This window comes from Camelus dromedarius, chromosome 8, assembly GCF_036321535.1.
Source record: "Camelus dromedarius isolate mCamDro1 chromosome 8, mCamDro1.pat, whole genome shotgun sequence".
Classification (NCBI taxonomy): domain Eukaryota; kingdom Metazoa; phylum Chordata; class Mammalia; order Artiodactyla; family Camelidae; genus Camelus; species Camelus dromedarius.
In genome coordinates, this window is record NC_087443.1 from 81,145,220 (window position 1) to 81,162,719 (window position 17,500).

At 52.8% G+C, this 17,500-nt stretch overlaps 1 protein-coding gene across 8 annotated transcripts in view; it reads right to left on the bottom strand.

Moving 5' to 3' along the window:
* EBF3 (EBF transcription factor 3) overlaps window positions 1–17,500 on the bottom strand; it is a 116,505-nt gene that overhangs the window by 34,186 nt on the left and 64,819 nt on the right. For 4 of the 8 annotated variants that reach the window (XM_064488545.1, XM_064488544.1, XM_031462005.2 and 1 more), the window contains exons 7-8: window positions 5,639–5,720; window positions 1,966–2,083 (exon numbers count right to left, since the gene is read on the bottom strand). In XM_064488545.1, coding sequence (XP_064344615.1) covers window positions 1,966–2,083; window positions 5,639–5,720 — 200 coding nt within the window. Of the gene's footprint in view, window positions 1–1,938; window positions 2,084–5,638; window positions 5,721–17,500 lie in introns of all 8 variants that reach the window. The other 4 variants (XM_031462007.2, XM_031462004.2, XM_031462003.2 and 1 more) reach the window with 1 other exon arrangement.

Genomic DNA, 17,500 nt, shown 5'->3' on the forward strand with positions numbered 1-17,500 from the left:
CAAAGCCAACATCCTACGCGTACAATAGGTACTAACTGGGCAGAAGGGAGAAAACGGGCTTTGGGGGGATACAGCCACACCCCACAAGGGACTCCCTAGCAGTCAGCCCTCCCAGAAGTGGCAGAGCCCGGGGCTGCATCCCTCTCTACCCCAGAGAGACCGTGCCGCACTCCGCAGGGCACCTGAGGACTGGGCGTTAATCACAGGACAGCGGACAAAACCCCGACCCTTTCCGACAAATGCCTTTTTCTTAGACTCGCAGAGGCTAGTTCTCAAAGCCGCCTACTTGCGTCTTTTGATTGTGAGTCACTTTCGGGGGTGGAGTAAGACACCAGTCTCTCGCAAGGAAGTGACTTGGTTTAAATGTCGATCGAGTATTGAAAAACAAACACTAAAAAAAAAAATCTTGAGCAAGACTGCCTTCTGCAAATCACTTTTGATCAGTTGGGTTTTACCTCCACGATAACCCACGAGTGGCCTTTACTTTTCCAAATGCTGTATTTCCTGCTTACAGTCAGATGCTTTTTCGTGCTACTTACAAAAATAAATACTTGCACTTTGCTCAGATCATAACAGCTCATTAGAGGAGGCTGAGTTCGGACCCAGACTACGACCTAACTCCAGCGGCTGAGGGGCCCTCCTGAGCCTATCACGCTGCCGGCTCTGGGTCTCTGGGGAGGCAGGGGATGCAGGATGGGGATTCAACCTTCTTAATTGTGAACCTCATTAGTGATGGTTGCTAAGCAAAACACACACCTACTTCAATGCATAGGAAGGGGATAAACAGTACGTCACAGATTCTAATGACTCTGGTGCCCAGGGCGACCTTTAATTATTATATTTTTGTTCTCTTATACCTTAGTCATTAATGTAGAAAAACAAATTAGCTTATTTTTGTGGACCACAGCAGATTCATAAATTGTCTTTATGTCTGAATCATATTTCATTCTGATCATCTGCGCACGCTTCATTCATTTTCCTGTGCACGTGTCTGTCTGCCTGCCTCACGTGGGGCCCCTGAATTCAAGACCTCAGTCTAGAGGTGCTGTCTGAAAACTGCTTCTTTCTATGGGCTCTTTGCTCTAAAGAATTTAATTATGCTGTTTTGTTCGCAGTTCACTTAAAAAAAACCAAATGCACGTGACTTTCTCAACGATTCATATTGGTCAGAATCTCACAGTTATCATGAAATGTTTATAGAGAAAAAGGATCTCTAGAGGGGGCGTGCTCAGGGTGGGCACATGCGTGTCCTCACGGAGCAGGGTGTGTGAGAGAGAGGCTTGGCTGAGTGTTTCTGAATTCTGACTCGATGGGCAAGGACACGCCTCCCTGCCTATCACTCTTACCGAAATTTTTCTCTTTTAACAAGCAAAACAAGAAGTCCATCACTTGGAAGCATTTGGCGAACAACATTTTATGCTGTTTTTCCCTCTCCCTCCCCCACATGTGAATGCACACACTCACACACACACGCGTGCACACACACACTCACACACAGACTCTCCCTCCATCAAGGGGCAGGAGGTAGTCCTCGAAGTCCATTTTGAGTTCATGGGACCAGGAAGTAAGCACCCCCTAAAACATGCCCAAAAGTATCCCGGGGTGACCTGGATGGGGGCTTAGGACAAGCCGAAATAAAACCAAATAAATTAAAACTGTGAGAAAAGCTCTAAGCAAAAGAAAGCTTAGAAACGGACAAACCAATAAAGTGAAGGCCATGGCAGGTGAGAGGGTGGGAAAGCCAAGCCTCCCAGCAAGGGAGGAGAGGGGGACACGGGGGCTCTGTCCCCGTCCACTGGGGGGGACACCTGCCCCGCAGGGACGGGGGTCTGACCAGCGAGGGGGGCCTGGTGGGAGCAACTTGACATGACTCAACAGAAAAGATGGTGCAAAGAAAAAGAAGCATCGCAAATAAAAAGACATGTAACATGTGCCTACCATTTTCCAGATAAGAAGGGGCCGTACCTTCTGACGGGTCCAGGCGGCGGGCCCGCCGCCCGTGTTTGGAGTTGTTGTGTACAAACATGTTGTCGGACACGGCCAGCACGTGGCCGTCCACGTTGACTGTTGTGGACACGACAACCTGCAGAGACAAGCGCAGGTGAAGGCGGGGTCAGCGGGGAGGTGAAGCCCCGCCAGGTGCCCGGCCAGCCGCCCCCAGTGTCCCTCCCGGAGGTCGCGCTCCCGGGATCCTCCGCGAATCACAGCCTTTGGGGCTAATGGAGTGGGTGGTTTGTTTTGTTTTGACTCAAGATTGCTTCCCTTCAAAACCCACTGCACTAATTACAGTTTAATCTCCTATTATGCTAACAAGTGAATTCAATTCAGAGAAATATTCTTCTAGCCATTAGCTTCAGAAACACCCCTCCAGCCGCTCATTTTAAAGCTGCTGTTTTGATTGATCTGCTCACATATTGATTAGATAGTTTATCTAATTAAAATTAGTTCACTTGAGACTGTCCTTCCTTGAAGGGTTCTAGGATTCAGAGTTGCCCCAAAAGGGAAACAAAGGCTTGTGAGTCAGAAGGCTCTCCTCCCGCCCACATTCACAGCAACGTCTGGTAACCAGCGCTTTTGCATCTGCATAGGAATCAGGTGGCTGCAGCCCAGGGAAGTATCCTTTCTCAGGTGCATCTCAGAGGATGGCAGGGACGAGGACCTGCTGCGCCAAGGAGTGTGTTTCCTGCTGGAGCAAAAGGCTCTGCCCTGAGGTCTGGGTGCAGAGGGCAGCCGGGGAAGTGATGGGGGCCAGGCCCTCCCACACTCTCAGCTGCTTCCCAGAAGTGAAAAAGGAACTCACACAGGGACGGGACGGCCCTGCCGACCCCAGACGCCTTCCCAGGTGAACTTCTGACGAGCACCCCAGGAGTGGCACCCCTAAAGGACTCAGGAAACAGGAAATTACCCTCAGCCTTGAGATTTTTTCTTGAGGTGGGCCCAACTGGTGTATTATTTTCAGAATCTTAGGGGCAGCACAGATGTGAGCCCAGGTTCAGTCTGGGTCTGACAGCAGGATTTGGGGGCTGGAGCTTGGACGTGAGGTGGGGGAGTCTGGTTCTCTGCTGTGTTTGGGCAGTGGGGAGGGCCAGCACCACTGAGAGAGCTGGGACCCCACAGAGGACAGCTGGGCAGGTGCATGGAGAACCAGAAGGGCCTGCACACGTCAAAACCCGCTGTGGAAGGTGATTTAAAAGCAAAGCTATGGTGGGCCTCAGTTAATAACAAGCCACTCCCCTGCGAGACATTAATAACAGGGGAAACTGGGGGTGGGGGGCAGGGACTCGTGGGGCTTACTGGTACTTTCTGTGAAACTTTTCTGTAAACCTAAAACTGCTCTTAAAAAAAGTGCATTGCAGGGGAGGGTGTTCGGTGGCAGAGCGCATGCTTAGTATGCAGGAGGTCCTGGGTTCAACCCCCAGTACCACCATTAAAAAAAAAGTCCATTAGTTAAAAAAATGATGAATAGAAGTGATTACAAATAAAGAGTATTTTTAAGAATTAAAAAAAGCCAAAGCTACATGTTTATATATAAATACATACATAAGTAATTGGTGTTTTATAAAAACCTCAGGTCCCACATGAAGACTATGAGGCAGAACCAGCAGCCACTGGACCCGCCCTGCCGCCCAAAGGAAGGGACACCTTCCCAGACTAGTCTTTCCTGCTGTGGGCATCGTCAAGATCACTGATGTCTCCCCAGTATCAGGCCCTCACTCTGAGCCTCAAAATAATGGCAGTGCAACCAACAGAGTGCCCAGGCCCAGGCGCAGATCTCTCAGCACCTCTTCAGACTGCTGCCCCGGGGAGGCTATCTGTGCTGCCCCGACAAGGGTGCTCTGACCCCACTGGGGCACTACTGGCCTGGCAGCCCCCACCCAGAGGACACAGGGCTGCCCTGGTCGCTCAGGCGCTCTCCTAGCAGCCATCTGCCAGGCCCCGCCCTGGGCGTGGAGGGAACTCCACCGACATGTCCCCCAGATAGGGTGCAGAGACACAGAACTAACACTGAGCCACCAGCTTGACCCTCTCCACGTCCCTAGACCACGCTGTGTTACAGAAACCAGAAAAGGTAAGAATAAAAAATTTTAAAAAGGACACTGTCTTTGCTCTGTCGTCTATATATAGGTCAGCCACCAAGGGAAAAGCGTAGTTCAGCCAAGGAAGCAGACAAGCCGCGTTCTGTTTCTCGGCCGGGCAGCCCTGCGGCGCACCCGCAGAGAGGGGCTGAGGTTGTGGTACCAGTTGGAAATGCTGTGTGAGCCCTGACATACTGTTAAGTCCACTTCAACCTCCTGCGAGGCAGGGGGTTAGCTAAAGACGGGGGGAGGTCCCCTAGTAACTGCGGGCTGCGCTGTGAGCGACGCTGCGTTTCGCCACTGGAGATCCCACACGTGACCTCCCCGCTGCTCAGCGGGTCCACACCGCCCGCGAGGCCTCGGGCAAGAGAAACGGAGGCGGCGCCAGAGCGTGGCGGCGGGCGGGCCCGCAGACTCCACCCGCTCTGCCTGGCTGGTTGCAAAGACTCGTGTCACGTGCTTCCTCTAAAGACTGAAGCACAACTTACATTTCTAAAAACAAAATAATGCCTTGAGTGATTTGATGGTTAAACGAGTCTAAATCCCAAATAAGAATCACTGGTAACACCCCATCCAGCGCTGAGCTCCCAAACCCGTCTCCGGCTGGCGGGGGCCAAGAGCAGTTCTGTGTCCCAGCCCAGATGTGCTCACCATTAAAATCAGCAAAATAACCCATCATGTGTGCCGAGTTACCCCTCACTCTGAAGTCACCTCCTAATCTCTCACAAACAAAGGCAAGAAAAACGTGATCTCGGTCATAACTTATCCCTGAACCCAAGCAGCTCTCCATCTCCCCCCGAGGTGCAACCCTCGGAGGCAAACCAGAGGACAAGGGAGCCTGGGCTGCGGACACAGCCTGGCCACCAGACACGGGGTTAAGGAGGCAAGAACAGCCCCGGGGGAGGGCAGCTGACCTGGGGAAACGCTCTGGAGTGGGGAGAGGCCTGCCCTGAGCGGGTGCCGCCCCCCCGTGAGAGGGCCCCTCGCCCCCCAGGAGCCCCCACACAACGCACGGTGGTTCCACCCATGACCAGTCAATCCGTCCCTGAAAGCAGCTCTCCAGCGCGGGCCCCACGCAGGAACAAGGTGCCGCTGAGGAGACGGGCTGCACCGGACACTACACTGGCTTTCTTTGGAAAAAAATTCTGAAACAATCATTTTGAAACACAGCCATAGGACTTACCAGGGTTGAATGTAACTCCAACTTAACCGACAGCTCTCATAACCCTGATTTCAGGATGCCCCGCAGCCCGACACAGAGGGCCAGGGCAGCGTGCCCACCCCAAGATGCCCACATGGGCATCAGAGCCAAAGCTCAAGGCACATTTCCAGAGCTGGTTTCACTTTGCCACTACTGAGCTCGATGAATCTGGTCCTGAAGGTGCCAGATCGATCACTCTTTAAAGCATTCAATTTAAATAGTCTATCAAATGAGCCCATCCTGGTGTGCTCCCGAGCCCTGGAGAACTAAAGGCTGGTTTCCGAACAATTGCAACATCAGAGAATCCAACTTTCACACACAAGTCCGGCCTGCGGTCCGGGTGTCTTTGAGAAACGTGTACCTGGAATCTCCGCATGTCCCGAGGGTTGCCTGCATTCTTCAAACAGTTCTGATTGCACTTGAGGAAAAACTTTAGAAAGAATCTACAAAAATACAAAAAATGGATATTTGTTAGGGTATCAGACAAAAGACGCAGACGTGTTGAATGACACTCTCGCTTGGGGGGGGGGCGGCCCCACACCGCCTGCTGGCGGCCCTGGAGGGGGCGGTACTGAGAGGAGACCCCGGGGGAGGCAGGGGCAGGCGCCTCAGGTCCAGCGGCCAGTGCAGAAGAGCTCCACATATGGAAGGAGTGGTTTGCCTTGACACTGGGGGATCCCAACCTTTATAATGACAACTGTGACTTTGATTGGCCATTTCTTGCCTGGCTCTTTGCACAACAGAACATTAACCACTGGGGACGTGTCCACCCCAGACAGGGCTGCCAGCTTCAGCAAATAAAAACACAGGGTGCCTAGTTTAATCTGAATTTCAGATAAACAACGAATAATTTTTTAGGATAGGCATGTCCCAAAGCGTACCTCCCCTAAAAAAATCGTTGTTTACCCAAAATTCAAATTTAACCAGATGTGCTGAATTCTACCTGGCAACCCAACCTCTGGGACCGTCACTGCCCAGGTAAACACGCTTTTGAAGATGGATTCTTTTAGTTACAATAGGTACAGCTCCTAAGAGAGGGTTTAGGGCACTGTTTCAAGGGCTGCAACGACTTCCGTTAAAGGCCTACGTGTGTTTTTAAGGGAACGATCAAAGACCCCTGATGTGGCCAGGAAACTGTCCCTTAGGCAGAGAGAAGCAGGCGGGCCCTGGTTGGAGCGGGAGGCTGGACACGGAGCTGCTTCTACTTCCCGCCACGGCCCGCCCCTGGGTCCGGAAGCATGAGGTTTCGGGGTCCTGACAGTGTGTTGAGATGCTGTGACAAAAACATCATCACGTTGTCCGCCCCGTTCCCGCGTGCTCCGTGACAAACGCAGGAGCTCTGGCTCCCAATAGGAGAGTGTGGGCCCTGGGAGGCCCAGCTGCACCACCGGCCACGGCAGAAACAGAGGGTCCCCTCCCGACAGCACCTCCACTCCACCCAGCAAGGCTGCGCCCTCTGGGCCAACACCCTGTCCACGAGGCTATTCACAAAAACCTCCCCTAGGTTATTTCCAAACATCATACGTCCTACTTGACGGGGGCACATCTTTTCACGAAGTTTCACACGATTTCCTTGGATTCAACCTGACGGTCAAGGTTCCTGGTGGACGATAAACATCTCATGAAAATTAAAAGATTTCAGAGACTCAGACTCACTTCTCTACCTGCCCGGGACCAACATACCCGGGACGACTTCCTACCGCAGCTAAAGAAAACCCGACTGATGGGAGAAAGAACAGTGGCCACCTAATTGAACTTTCCTCCATCCTGCGCGGCCCCGCGATTTTAGGCCAGGATTTGCATCTTTCATTAACTCACCTCACCTATACACTGAGCTCGCCGGCTTCTTAACACCATCTGCCGTCAGCGCAGAGCAAGTCACTTGATACTCCCCCCACCGATTCCCTCCTAACAGCCTCCGTGCAATTAAGCTCCACGCGCTCGCGGCGAGGTAAATTAGGCGCACCTGCGGCCGCGCTGCGCCCAACGGCACCAGAAAGGGCCTAACAAGGTGAGGGCGTCACAAAGTTATCGTCCTGTCGGGCAATTAGGTTTCCACTTCGGGGACAGTCACTCGGCACAATTATGCCACACATTACCACCCAGCTAATCTCCGAGCGGGCGCCGGCCGGGGGCCACTCGTCTGCGCAGGGCCGTCGGCGGGAGCTTTCTCGCAGTCTGGAAGATCTCCCCCCTCCACGGGAGCCTCCTTTGCATTCCTGGGTGTCTTTTTGAGCCAGTGGAGCCTGAACGGCCATCACCCTGGATGGTCACCGCAGGCACCCTTGGGCCTTAACCACTGTCGCTGCAGGAATTAGCAGAACAAAGTTGGGTGCCGGGCCCCGTAACCCCCTGAGCGTCTTGGGGGTCGACTCGGGAGCAGGTGCAGGTGCACACGTTGCCCGTTGTGGATGTGTGGGCGATGGCAGGATTATTCTTGAAGTTTCTCAAAACAGCGTAAGGACTTGGGAAAGATCTGTAGCTCATGAGTGGACGGCCCTATGGAGCAGGGTCCCTCCCGCGTGCTCAGGCCCCAGTTGCACAAACAAAATAAGGCCCCGCACGTGTGGGAGCCGACAGAGGAGGAAGAGGAGACCTGTGCTTGGTTTCCATCTTCGTTTTGGTTACGTTTAACTCAAGGATTCAATCAAGCCTCCCCAGGGTGGGCGGCACCGTCCAGCCAGCGCCTGGCTGCAGACACCGGACACAGTCCCTTCCGGGGCAAATGCGTGCTCTCTGCCGGCCAGGGCTCAGTAAGCTGTGCCGGGCCGGAGTTTGGGAGTCTGGGGGGGCGGCAAGAAGGGAACTCGAACACGTGAAGTCAAATGGTGATTCTCATCCTTTTCCCAATTACCCTTTAATTGGCTTTTTCCTAAGAAATATCTGACAACCACTTTACATATCTCCCTTCTAGAGTCTGGTACACAAACGATTTAATACTCTTGTTATGAAAGGAAAAATCTTTCCTATGCCAGAAAATCTTTGGCTTTAACACCAATAAACTCTTTATTACGCTAAACATGGGTTTGCAGCTTGATGAAAAAGAGGCGATAAAAATTCTAACCTGTCATTAGTACACGATGCTTAATTGTGTACAGTGGGTTCCCCGTTGCATCTGCTGGCCGATCATCAAAATGACCATTATGTACACTAATTCCCTGACCCTGTCTTTATTTCCCTAAAGAGTCATCATCTTTCACAGTAGGTACCAGAGTAAATCAAGCTTGAAATATGGGCTTTATTTACTTGTGTCTCCCAGGCAGGAGGGAAGGCAGCAGCTCAGGGCAGACTGTTACCCATTGGTCGAAACTCCCCGCTAACACCCGGTTCGGAAGCAGCGCCCCCAAATCCTGGAAAGTTCTCAGTAGCCAGTAGAAGGGGCTCAGGTGTGATCTCATCACCTCTGAAGTCTGGTTTCCTCTCTCAGCACGCCACGTGGGCAGTCTCCTTCGCTCTTAGGAGAGCTGGTTCCAGCAGGCTCCCTCCTCCAAACCTGAGCGCCCAGTGAAGATGCACCCAGGGGTCTCAGCCCGGGAGCCCGAGGCGGGGAGCCGCTGGGTCCAGCAGCCGCCGAGAGCTTGAGTCTGAGCTAGAAACCGAGGCCCGCCCTCAGTTCTGCAGGGGCAGTTATTCCCGCTCTGGACAGAGCTGTGGCCATGCTCTGCCCGCTACAGAAAGTACAAAGTTTGGTCTGGGTGGCATCTGTCTCGGAATCCTGTCCCACCACGCCCGCACTCCCGGAGGTGCTCGGCGGCAGGACGCGGGCGCCTTCACGGGGCTCAGACTGACCACAGGCTCAACCGTGCTAACTGGCGCCTGCTCCAGGTATCACATAATAAGGGGCAGGCCCCACCGCAGTAACTAATTTCCAAGTCTGCTCCATTTCTGTGTGTTTAAGCTATGAATTAGTTCATTGATATTTACTTTTATGAAGCTGATTAGCCAGAGCTTCTCTATCTGATGAAAATCATTTTAATTGTAGTGTTAGGCTCCTGTGTAATATCCATTACATTATGAACTGTTTAAATTCTACATGGGTATTGTGCAAATTGGCCCTTTGTGAGCGAGCAGGCAATTAGGACCAAACACTCTCCTTTAAGCGGCTACAGAACTTTGTGGTGTTGTTCAGGACAATCAGAAACAAAGGAGGCTGTTTAATTGTAATTTAATGGAATATCAAGGAGTCCGTGGCATTAGACGCTGGCAACAGAGAGCAGGAGAGAAAAATTAACTGCAATTATGTTTGATTAAAGCTATCCTTCTCAATAATCAGCGGTCCTGACAGGCCATGGGGCTCTAGTGGGTTCCAGGATGGCAAAAGGTGTTGAGCAATATTAGGGCCAATAAAGGGGAAATTAGCATAGCTAATTACAGCCCTGCAAAACCTGTAAAGGGGGCCTCTGTGTATTGTGATGTGTGAAGTAATTGGCCAAGGCCGTTATCAATTACATAAGGAATGAATTTGGTTTGTCAGAGAAAAGCTGATGAGACGCATTTCATCTGACACCATTCCCTTCCCTCCTGTCTCCAGCAGCTAAGAACTTGCCCACTTTTATCAAAAGCTGCAACTTACCAGTGGCCAAATCACTGATAAAATTATCTTGCCAGCAAGTGTTGGGTAATTAATACCACCCATTCTCACCGCCTTCCCCACGACCGCTGCTCTTCAACCTCACTGAAGCCACTAATCATGTAATAATGATTTCTTTCCCTCTGGTCAAAGGAGAAATAGATTGTCTCCTTAGAAATGCAGTGGGCTTGGCGCGCGCACCCTGGTGATTGAGGAGAAAAAGGAAACTCTGAGCCGTCTTGGCGACCTGTCTTTTGCGTGTGGATGTCACGTGTCTGAAACTCCCTGTTCGCAGCATCTCAGGAACCTCACATGCAGAGGCTTATTTTAAATGGTTTTCATTGTCCAGTTTTAGAGTGTCCCAGGGCCTGGTCTCACCAGCGCTTGGGAACGGGAGGGGCCGCGTGCTGGAGGGCGCAGGACGCGAGCGGGGGCTCCTGGGGCGCCACCCGAGCGCAGGTGAAGGCCACCCTCGGGAAAGAGCTGCGGCTTCCCACGGCCCCCGCATCTGAGCGCAGCCACGGTCCCAGCGGGCGTGACCCCCTCCGGCCCTCCATCATGGGTAATGCAGGGAATCTGAGTCAAGGGCTGAAAAACACCGCTCTGGGGGAGGAGGGCTCGATTTTCCGTTTGAAGGCGGAGTTCTTAATAAGCATCAAACTGATACCAATGGACAGGCCTCCACGTCATCAATCAAAAATCCCAAAGCATCCTTGGGGTAAGTCAAGGTGCTGACAGCTTTGGGGGTTCCGGGGACGGCAGGGAGCCCCATTCCAGATTGAGCCCCATAGTTTTAGTTCCTGAACCCAGAACACAAAACCAGGAGACGCTTTAATGCATAATAACCTTGAGAAGGGAATGTGCGTGCAGGAAATGCAGTGGTGACAATCACCACCCACTGGGGGTGGCCAGGGGCGGGGGGCAAGTATCTGATGGGCACGGGGTCTCCTTTTGGAGGCGACAGAAATACCTGGAGCTAGATGGGGGTGGTCCCACCGTCTTGTGAGTGCACTCAATGCCACCGAATTGTCCACCTGGAAATGGTCAATTTCCTGTTCTGTCCACCTCACTTTAATTCCCCGCCACCACGAGGGAGTCCCCGTCCACTCGGGAGAGGAGCCCTGTGGGGGAGCCGCCCTCGCAGGGTGTTCGGGGCTGCAGCCACGACTGCCCTCTTGAAAGGAAACAGTTAAAGAGTCAAATTAAAAGATAGAGCCTTTAAGAGACTTTTCCCTGACTGATAAGAAAGTGACCGGTGGCGGAGTGCTTCCTCGAAGTCCCTGCTAATTACTGGGAAGTCCCTGAAAGCAGTGGCCGCAGCTGCGGTGTGTGCGCGCCGGGCCATCAGGCGCTGCAGTATTGATTACTGAGCAATCCTAGCCGATCGGCTTCTGGTGCTCAGAGACAATGTGCTTCCTTCACAAAACCTGTAATGAGCAGTTCCTATACAAGAGTACATTCTGCTGACATCAGATCTGTGCACTGAGATAGTACACAGGTCAATACGTATCGGATTTCCAAAACGCGAGGGTCTTAATGTCAGGCCTCTCTTTTTCTCCCACTCTTGCCATTAGCTATTACTGGGCTCACGTTCCGTAATGCCATACGGGAGGAGAAATCTGCTCCATTAGTCTGATTTATTCTTCAAATATGCCATGACAAATTGCTTTAACACCAGACTTATTAAATTCTTGTACATTTCAAGTTATGGGCCTCATATACTTGGAGTGTCTCCATGACGTCATAATGAAGGGGCCAGAGGGTGACAGTATTGAATTTTACAGCTGTGCCCAGATGTCCTTTGCAAGGGCCCCCCCCCCCGGCGAGAGGGCCTGACTCCCCAGAGCACGGGTTCCCGGTCCCCGCGTGCGCCGTCCCCCGCACGCATGATACCCCGCGTGTAAATGCAGATCTGTGAGGATTTGGAAATATCCACGGCTTGACTCGCGGTTCAACAATCACTGGCCTTTGTCTGGAGGCGCCTGCCCACCGCAGCAGGGCCTGTCTCTGGTGGACCGCAGCTATTTTACTTCCTCTCACTGTAGTAACCACACCGCATTAACAATATTTGTACTACAATCACCAAGGGACCCACTTCCCAGATTCTATCACTTCTTTATCTCCTGACAAATACCTCACTATCGAACATTATTAGGTTTAGAAAATTAACCCTTCACGGCCTAGAGCCACGCTAGGCCCCACCGTCCCTCCAAAGAGCCTTATCGCTAAATTTCTGCTATAATGGTTTTTCTTCCCATCACAACTTCAGCCGCAGCTGTCAAGAGGCACTTACAGATACTGTGATCTTGTACTCCTGCAATGCTTCTCATTAAAATGATGACAAAGAGATCTGTTGGGATTAATAGCTTGGCCGGCCAGGTCCATCCCCACCAGCACCACAGATCCCGCCGAGCCCTCCTCTTTTTGGAGAAATGAGTATGGCTTGCCTTAAACTTTTTCCAGGTGGGTTTTAATGCGTTCCGATAAGTGAAACCCAGACAGACACTCTAAAAGCAAACGCAGCCCCCAGCCCCCTGCTCTGTCAGTTACCCTCCCCGGCTGGCTGTCAGGATTCTAGTTAGGATTTGCTGCAAGTGTTCCTGATACTTCATGATAGTTTTGATAAGGTTATCTGTTTAAAAGAAGCCAACTGCACAACACAGAGGAAACGTGAAGTGGGGTGTATTTACACCGGGGTTCTTGTTTCAAGTGCCTATCTTTCTTTTTCCCCCTTTACCTATTTCTCTGTTTCTAATGGGCGATGCGGCGCTGACATCATTTCCCCGGCAGATCATTCGCCCTGTCAATCAGTCTGTATTTTGTCTTTCGCTGCGGGCTCATTAAAACAGCCTCCTCGCTCCCTCTGGACACTGTTCTATTTGCCAGCTCTGATCACGGAGCTCCTTATTTAAGAAAAATGCCGGCATCACTTGGCTCACATCAGATGCACCCCCGGACTTGTTGCCAGCTCCAGGGGAGACTTTCACCGAGACTCTGTGTGCAGAGATTAAGTGCCTCGGCTTATCCGAACTTGGGGTTTCAAACCTCTCCCACCACACGGGGGTGCGTTTTTAGGGATCTGAAGATAACGGAACGCTCTCCTCGCCATTCTGATTTCTGTCGGCTCTGGAGATCATCCTCAGAACAAATGTGAGGGGGTTTTTCTGGTTTGTTTTTCAGGGCTTTTCCCCATCCCACCCTTCACCGTGTGGGAAAGCTCTCGCTCAGCTTTTCCCTGTTCAGAGGCCCATTTCCCTCGTCCACACCTGCTTGCTTAATTAAGAACTATCATCTTTGTGGGCTGAATTATTAATAAAAAAATCACATTTTAAATCAAGCCTGTGCGTGCACACAGGACACCAGTGTCGAACCTGCCTCTGCCGGCCTCTCTAGCCTTTTAGGTCCTGATTAAAAACTTATTAAAACATTATAAATGATTAATGGGAGCACAGCTCTGAGTGGCAATTATTAGTTTTAATGCAGGTAATGCAGCTTAATGAGGGGCACATGTGTGCAAAGCTTTAACTTCATTACTCCTGCGTGTCAACAAATACAAGAGAAATGTGTGTCCAGGTCATCCATTACTTGAAACAGCACCGAGCCTTCCCTCTTCCCCTCCCTTTGTTGATGAGCCAGGAGCCATAAATTAATCCCTTTCTGTGGCTCAGGGAAGGACCAGGGTGTTAAAATCCCGGCCCCCGGGCCTGGCTCTCCACACCACCGTCCAGCCCCGCGTGTGAGTATTCCACACGTGCGCCTTCCCGGGGCCCCGGGCACCTGGGAACTTTCCACTGGGACTGTCGCCGGTTGTCACCGTCTCCACTTGGAAACGAGAGCTCTCGACGTGCGGGGCCCACCGGGTTTCTCCCCTTTCCAGTTTTGAAAGGTTGGTGGGGGAGTTTCGCCTAATTCACGACGCACGGGTTTCCTACACATTTGGACGGGGTCCCCAGCGCCCTTCACCCCAAGTGCCCATCTCTGCACGTGCAGGGCGCGTGTGTGAGGGTAGGCGTGTGCACACCGCGCCACCCGCTCCCCAGACCCGGGCGAAGCGGGACTTTCCAGGCTGGGATGCGGAAACACAAGGAAGTACCAGCCAGCACCCGGCCACGAGGCGGGAGGTCAGAGCAAGCCCCGGGCTGGGGCCGAGGCTGGATGGTGAATGGACGCACTTAGGGTGCTGGGAGCCAGGGGCCCGCTGTGCTTCCTCCACCCACAAAGGGGCCCGTGCAGGTCGGCAGCCCCGCCTGGGACCCTCCAGCCGGGCCTGAGCACAGCCCACAGCCGGCAGCGCAAGGCTCGGCCCAGCCTCCCAGTCACCTTTTATTTTCTGTTTCTGTGACAAGCGACCAGAGCCAGGCTGATCTCCACTGTCTGTCTGAAGAGTATTCAGGACTATTTGCATCATTTTATCGCTAATGTATAATATATGGGTCTAAAGTGAGCCCAAGCACCGTCCTGTTACCGAGCATGAAAAAGCAAGGGCAATAAAGACACATTAGCCCTCCCAAGCACAGCGGCCGTAACGCAGGCGAGAACGGCGGCGGCTCGCAGCTAAGCGGCAACCTGCCTGCCTGCCTAAGACAATGGAAGAGTAAAGAAAATGTCAAATCAAGAAAAGCTGGATTTAGAGATGAGGCAGCCCAGAGTGACGTCGGCACCGTATTTTGTGAAACTATAATGCTGTTGGCAGCAAAGATCTGTGTGTCTGATTCATCTAGGGCCGCATGGAAAAGCTTTGTCAGTCTGTGCAAGGTATAAATAATTCAGGGTGAGAGATGGCAATTACAGGGCCCTGCACAACCAAAATGAATATTTTATGAGGACTAAAACTGCTCTGGAATGAATCATACACACGGAGTCACACACACATGGCGAGGGGGCGCACACATGGCAGCCCCGAGAAGAGATCCGAGGCCCTTATCTCCGCCCAGAGTGTTGACTGGAAGCCTGGCGGATGGAAATCAGCAAACACAAAACAGGCTCCCCCAGCTGGGGCCGCGGGCCCCCACGCTCCTTGGAGATGCCCGGCCCCGAAAACGCCCGGCGGGCCAGCAGGCCACCCTCGGCCACGACTCCCCGCGAGTGAGTCTGACGTGAAGCGGAGCGCTCCGGATGAACGTCGAGCCTTGGCTCCTTAGTCTCAATTGTTCAAACTCTTGAGAGGTGTCAGCTGGGAGCCTTCTCTTGGTGAGCAGAGGATGTGGATGCTGGGAGGAGGAGGAGAGAGCAGGTCTGCAGGGAGGCGGGGCCGAGTGAGCCTCCCTGGGGGGACTCCCCCCGCTCCCCCCCCCCAGCCAGTGTGAGTTTCCATTTTCCCTCCGAGTTGAAGCACGCTCTTCGGCTCCTCCTCTGTCTCCTGGACCTGAATCCTCTATGATCCAGGTCAGTTAACTGGGGGGCTTCCTACGTCCTGGTGTCCACACTCGTCCTGATGTAAAACTTGCTCTCCCCACTTTGAGAAGCGGTCCACTGCCAATGGGGGAAGGATTATGCCAAAAGAGATCTTGAAAGGCTGAAAGGATGGTTTCATCTGTTACATTTCCTCCAAAAAACGCTCCTGGTGAACTCCCAGAACAAATAACAACATTGTTCGCGAGGCCGAGGAGGCCAGTCCCACCGGTGAATGGCCATTGTGTTTGCCCAGCTCATGGTACCTGGCCTTTTGTGGAGGAAAGAAGGCCGGGGGCCGTGACATCAGCAGAGCACAAGCGCCCCTCTGTGCAGACACCCCGAGCGGGTCCTCGCCGTGGTGGGAACCGAACACCGGATCCCTCAGAGAAGGGTTTTCAGTAAATCCAACTCCAACGCATTGTTTACAAAAACAAGGCTATTAGGTATATTAATAATTTGATAAATAGCGATTTGCCCTTAATTATTCATGAAGAACATTTGGCAACAGTAAAATTATATTCGCAGGTTTATAAACCAGCTAATTATAAATTAAGTATGCAAGAGAAAATTGCTAACCTTGAAATTAAAATATTTTATGATTCTGCAATTATCCAAAAAAAGGGAGAGAATTAGCAAAACCCCAGTGTGAGCGGAGAGCCTTCTACAGAAGACTCGGCGGGGCCAGGGAGTGACAGCAGAGATGGGGGCCAGGACTCGTGTCCCTCCGCCCCCGAACGCAGCCCAGGGGTGGAGGTGGGGCGGCCTCCAGACCACGCCGCTCCGCTGTTCTGCTCAACTGCAACTTTCCAAGAGGGTAAGCTGATAGAAGCAGCACCCACCTGGGCCAGGCGGGTAAGCATCCTTGGGAAGCCCCGTCCGCCCTGCAAGGACACGGCATGTCACCTCTGCTTGATGTCAGGCCCTGGCACGTGGGCAGCCTGGTGTGTTCCCATCACTGTGCTCTGGGACCACAGGAAGCCCCGGCCGCCCCTCTGCCCCCCACTTCACTGCCCTCCTGCTGGGGTGGAGTCCACACTGAGCTTGGGGGTCCAGAGGGACACTCCTGGTGCTGATGTCAGGGAGGCACGCAGTGCCGCTGGTCCCCACTAGAGGGCTTCTGGCGGCGGCGTCAGATGGGAGCAGGCAGATACCCTGGTGCTATCGGAAGGCAGCTCCGCCTGCAAACTTGGGACCCACCCTCCTCTGAGCTGGGCTGTTCCAGCTTCCTCTCTGGCGTCTCTGCCAGCTGACTTTGTTTTCTAGGGGGCTCTGCCCACACCTGCCCACGGTCTCCACAGCCCCCCAGGAGCTAAACAGCCAGCAGCACATTTCCCTGGTGAGTTTCACAAACATTTCCCTTTCCTCCTGTGATGAGACACGGTGAATCTTTCCTCCACTTTTTAATAACTAGATATCCTCACCCTTAATATGAGCAGATGTTAAAGAAGTTAAGGAAAGCTACTAGGGTAGATCAACTGAAGAATATCGTTTTCTTTCCAAAAAAAGAAGAAAAAGAAGAAGAAGAAAGTAGGCCATACTCCCTAGCTTCTCTTCCCATGGCTTTGTCCCGCGTGCAGAAAAGGCAGCCGCAAGCCTCAGTGAGGGCCGGCAGCCCTGCCTCTGCCTCCTTAGACGCCCTAGCTCCTGCCGCCACGTGCTGCCTCTTCACTCCCCTGCAGCAGAGAGCAAATGAGCAGAATCCACTTAAGAGCTTTTTCTTCTTTTTGGTTATGAAGAGTCCTTACTTCCCCGGAGTAAAAAGCCCCATTAACTGCTCCTGCAGCAGAGACCCGAGCACAGGGCACACCTTCCTGCCCGAGCACCGCCCCCGCGCTCCGAGACACAGCTGCGGGTCAGACGGCCAACCAATCGGGAGGTCTCTGGGAACTCAAATAATGAAAATTTTTTCATGTATAAAATCCTTCATCAAAATGCTAGTGGCATCATCTTGTCGCACAGACGCTGCAACTTAAAATTAATATACAACAGAACCTTTAACGAACAGAACATCTCCTGGCTGTGCACGACAAGCTCTCCTGAACCGCGGCCTGGAGGGTCGCACGCAGGCCCCGCCTCATGCCGCTGGCACGGCGACCAGAGGGACAGTGGTCACTGGCCCAGCATCTCCGAGGCCCAGGGGGACCCCAAAATTCGAGGACAAATCAGCAAAGAGGATGCCCCGCAGACAGCGCCGTGACGCCGAGAGGTGCGTCACGCACGAGGGCCAGCGTGAGCTGGGGCCCAGCTTGAAGCCACCTC